Source organism: Lytechinus variegatus, chromosome 1, assembly GCF_018143015.1.
Source record: "Lytechinus variegatus isolate NC3 chromosome 1, Lvar_3.0, whole genome shotgun sequence".
Classification (NCBI taxonomy): Eukaryota; Metazoa; Echinodermata; class Echinoidea; order Temnopleuroida; family Toxopneustidae; genus Lytechinus; species Lytechinus variegatus.
In genome coordinates this window covers 2,942,623-2,947,678 of record NC_054740.1, presented here as the reverse complement: position 1 = coordinate 2,947,678, position 5,056 = coordinate 2,942,623, and the positions used below count along the sequence as shown (strand labels likewise).

Genomic DNA, 5,056 nt, shown 5'->3' with positions numbered 1-5,056 from the left:
ACTATAAAACACAAAGGAACCTTGTTCATCTTATTCCTAATTTGTTACAAGCCTTCAAAACTTTCAAAATCTATCAAATGTCCGTCCGTGATGAACCGATCATGCTCATTGGTCTAGTTCATAAAACGTGGACCTTAGAGTAACCAAGTATTGCTGAACATCTTGTGCGAGTTTCAGGTCACATGACCAAGGTCAAAGGTCAATGGATATCGGCCATGTTGGGGGTATTTGTTGAATTACCATCATAACTCTGTAAGTATATTGGTCTACATGTAGTTCATAAAACTTGGACGTACATCGTCAAGTATCACTGAACATCTCGTGTGAGTTTCAGGTCATACATGTATGACCAAAGTCAAATTAAATGTCATTAAAGGTCTTTGAACTTTGGCAATTTTAGAGGTTATTATTAGATTGCTTTCATAATTTTCCAATTTTATAGATATTGTATAATATGTGGATATAGGGGTAATCAAGAATCACTGACAAGTTTTAGGTCACATGATCAAGGTTGAATATCAATGAACGTAGTATTGTATCTTCATATGAATGTTTCTTGTGAATAATCATTATAGTAGTTTTCAATGTCAGCACTGCTGCTACATGTATGTTGAATAGCGTGATGCAGGTGAGACTGCCAGAGGCGTTTCTTATGGTCACCCGATGGGGGGGGGCACATGCCCCCTCCTTAGTTATGCCACTGACTCCCATCTTGAATAGTTACACCCCAAAACAAATGATATGAATAAGACGTCTTGATTATTAGACAGAGATAGAGTATAATACTAGACCGACACTCATCCAGATAGACTGACTGACTTCAAGACTAAGACATCCATCCAGTATTAATTTAACTTCACAATCTCAATCTGATACAGTGTACATGTACTTCAAAATTAGTTTATTCATCGTCTCCGTTTATATCTGAATCTTCATGTACTTCGAATTTGTAACAAAGGAGACCCTAGCTTTACAAGCCCTGCCATTTCAGGGGTTCTCTTTGTCTTTCGTTCAATACGTAATTATTTATTTGGTGTATGTCTTTTTTCTACTGTAACAATGGTTTATTATTAATTGATAAACAAAATCTGGTAAACAAAAGTGGATCTAGCTCCTTATTGGAATTAAGCTCTCCATGTGTATGACGTGTAATATTAATCCAACAATGAATGTTCAAAATTAGCTAGACATTAATATACATTTTTGGTAAACCGAAAAATCATACCATTCTCTCTCTTGATAATGTTGATAGTGAAGGTACGTCATTATGGATATCACATAGGTAATACACACATTTTGAATTCCTTAAGTACACAAGTGAATGGGGAAACTTTTATTAGGAGATAGGTACATGTATTCTGGACATAGAAAAATAGGAATTTACCCTAACCCTAATGAAATGGACTTTAACACTAACCCTAATGAAATGGACTTTACCCTAACCCTAATGAAATGGACTTTAACACTAAACCCTAATGAAATGGACTTTACCCTAACCCTAATGAAATGGACTTTAACACTAACCCTAATGAAATGGACTTTACCCTAACCCTAATGAAATAGAATTTACCCTAACCCAAAGGAAGGATTGGACTTTACTCTCACATTTAAATGTCTGATTTTTTTTTTTTTTTTGGCTTAGGGAGGCTGACTGTCCATGAAGACCAGACCAAGCTGATGGGGCTCTGCAGTACACTGGTGCTGAGCTGTTCTGGCTGCCATCAAGAACAAGCTTTTCGCACGAGTAGCAACGTAGCAGAGGGTTCTGGATAGTCTGCAGAGGCCAACAGAAGATCTGTCTTGGCGGCTTCTGAGAATGGTCTATGATGAGAGGCCCTCCCAGACTTTTGTGCCATCCTCATGCTGCCTCCTGTGGCCAATCACAGTTTGCAAGCCCATTTGGCTCATCTGTCTTCAAAGTCTACAGAGGTGATTATATTTTCATATTTATAATACTTTAACTTACAAACATTTTTATTTATTATTTTCTATATTACTTTGGGACATCATACATGCTAGTATTCATACAAGGCTTTTTTTTTCTCCTCTGCTTTAAGGTTTGTGAACAACAGATGTGTGAAGCTGCCCAATGCCTCCTGAGGGCTGCAATGGAGGAAGACAGCAGCATCAAGGAGGGAAATGTGGTGGAAGAGGCAGTGTTATTTGATGGGGCATGGCATAGGCATGGCCATCGTTCCAATCATGGGGTGGCATCGGTAGTTTCTATGGATACTGGGGAGGTATTAGATTTTGAATTTTTATCTAAGGTATGTAAGGAGTGTGATGTTAGGAAGGATTGGGATAGGAAAGGGGATGAATACAAGGAATGGTGGGAGGGTCATGAAGAAGAATGCTTAGCTTATCATGAGGGAAGTAGTGGGCTGATTGAGGTAGAATCAGCAGCTAGAATGTGGGGTAGGTCTATAGATAAACATAACCCTAGGTATCAATATATGGTAAGTGACGGTGACAATAAAACATTCAATAAAATTAGGGAAATGTATGGTACATTAACCCGGGGAGCTCAGGAGCTCACTGTGTATGTAGCCATAGACACGGGACTAGGATGATTTATGGTCAAAATATTTATAAAACTGAACTGTGAAAACAGAAATTATGCTCTTACCGCGATTATATGGATGAAGGTCTAACGAGTGGCATGTATCCTGACATGGAGGCACAGACTGGAACCTCAAAAAAACAAAAAGTTCTGTCACGATGCCTCTCCTAATTCTTTCAAATTCATAGCAAAATGGCCGATCGAGACTGGGGTAGAAGGAGAGAATTTTTCATTTTTTTGAGGGCCCAGTCTTTTCATTTTACCGCGATTATATGGATGAAGGTCTAACGAGTGGCATGTATCCTGACATGGAGGCACAGACTGGAACCTCAAAAAAACAAAAAGTTCTGTCACAATACCTCTCCTAATTCTTTCAAATTCATAGCAAAATGGCCGATCGAGACTGGAGTAGAAGGAGAGAATTTGTCATTTTTTTTGAGGGCCCAGTCTGTGCCTCGATGTCAGGATACTGCCACTTTTCAGTTATTGAAAATATATGAATTTTCTATAAATAATTCAAATTATTTTACTGTTATTGATATTTTAATTTATGGAATGTTTATTTAGGGAATGCTTCAAGTTTGTTTATGTCTTGGAGAACCAAGACATTATAGAGAAGGAAAAGAGTCTGAGGGGTAATACGTATTTTAATTTGGAAATTATCCCAACACCTCTGAATACTGAAGTGGTGATATGGCGTAAATCGTAAATTATTATTCCAAGATAAATTTTCATCAATAGTTACTCCTAAAAACTTTGAATGTTGTTTTTGTTGTAAGGTTACACTGTCAATATTTATTGTTATTTCTTCATTAACTGCATGGTTATTATAATTTTTAAAGAGCATAAAATGTGTTTTGTTTATGTTTAAAGACAATTTGTTGCATATGAACCAAGTAGACGCTTTACATAATTCATCATTTAGAGTAGATACTACCATTTCAAGTTTTGGGTTAGAATAAAAAATATAGGTATCATCTCCAAATAGGATATAGATAATAAGTGGGAAGCTATCTATATATCATTGAAGTATAGTAGGAAAAGGAGCGGCCCCAAATTGACCCCTGCAGCACACCACATTCTACAGTTTTAAAGTTTGAATCTATTCCATTAAATGTAACAAATTATTGTCTATTTTGATAAATAATCTTCTATCCATCGATGTGCGTTGCCCCGTATTCCGTATAAATGTAGTTTATGAAGTAATATTTTGTGATTAAGTGTATTGAAAGCTTTGCTTAAGTCCAGAAATATTCCAATAACATGTTCTTTGCTAGCAATTGCTTTTGTGATTTTGTCATACATATTTACTAGTTCTAAGTCCGTCGAGTGATTTTTTCTAAAACTGTATTGATTTGGATTTAATAAATTATGCAAGTTTAAAAAATTGTATAATCCTGCGTATATTATTTTTTCTAAGATTTTTGTTATGCTACAAAGAATAGAAATTGGGCTTCGCGCTCGCATTGTTTAGTTATATACCTATTCTGATCAATTGTTTAGTTATATACCTATTCTGATTAAGCTTAAAAGGAATGAAACCTTTGAAACAAATAGGCTTGTGTAGAAACGGAAAAATCAAAGAATAAGAATAAAGAAAGTTTGAGAAAAATCGGACAAATAATGAGAAAGTTATGAGCATTTGAATATTGCAATCACTAATGCTATGGAGATCCTCCTATTGGCAATGCGACAAGGATGTGTGATGTCACTGATGAACAACTTTCCCTTTGGTGGACTATAAAATACCCTCAAAATGTCTCTTTTTACTTTTCTGATGATAATACAAACTCTTTATCCAAGATGTATTCTTAAAAAATATGTATTACTTGCCCTCATGTAGAAAGAACACATGATCTATGGATAGATGTGAGAAAAGAGAAAATTCAAGTGAAATATATACTAAAGTAATGGGGAGAGGTGTTCACAAGTGACATCACACATCTTTGTCGCATTGCCAATTTGCTATCTCCATAGCATTAGTGATCGCAATATTCAAATGCTCATCTCATAACTTTCTCATTATTTGCCCGATTTTTCTCAAACTTTTGTTGATCTGTTTCTTTGATTTTTCTGTTTTCACACAAGCTATCTTGTTCCAATGGTTTCATTCTCCTTTAAGCTTTGGAACACCTTGCCATACGCTACAAAAAATTCAACATCTGTACCATCTTTTAAGCATTTGTATAAGAAAGCATTTTATAACTAAGTGTTGCCTGATATGTATTTTTACCAATGTAAACTTCCAGCTGCATTTATTTTTAGTCTCTTTTAACCCTTTTGTGCATTTATTTGTATTGAGTGGGGACCTGGACGTTGCAAGCTTCGTTTCCTTTTAACAATTAGAGAATGAGTCGTGTGTGGATTGTTTTTATTCATGTGTTGTTACATTCAGGGGCGGAAATCTCTCCCAAAAGGTAGGGGGGTGCAAGGGTCTGGAAAATTTGACAAGCAAAAAAAGGCTATTAACCTAAAATTTAAGGTCATTTCGACGAA

General features: G+C 35.7%; 1 protein-coding gene across 1 annotated transcript; it reads left to right on the top strand.

The window, feature by feature from the left end:
* The first annotated feature begins 299 nt into the window (after positions 1-299).
* On the top strand, positions 300-2,881 carry LOC121408902. Its single transcript, XM_041600649.1, has 2 exons — positions 300-1,929; positions 2,058-2,881. Exons 1-2 carry the CDS (start codon positions 1,861-1,863, stop codon positions 2,568-2,570), a joined length of 582 nt encoding a protein of 193 aa, XP_041456583.1. The 5' UTR covers positions 300-1,860; the 3' UTR covers positions 2,571-2,881.
* Positions 2,882-5,056: the final 2,175 nt, after the last annotated feature.

Coding starts and splice junctions, on each gene's coding strand:
- LOC121408902 (XM_041600649.1), top strand. CDS start 1,861: ATGCTGCCTCCTGTGGCCAATCACAGTTTGCAAGCCCATTTGGCTCAT. Junction 1,930..2,057: donor TGTCTTCAAAGTCTACAGAG/GTGATTATATTT, acceptor CTCTGCTTTAAG/GTTTGTGAACAACAGATGTG.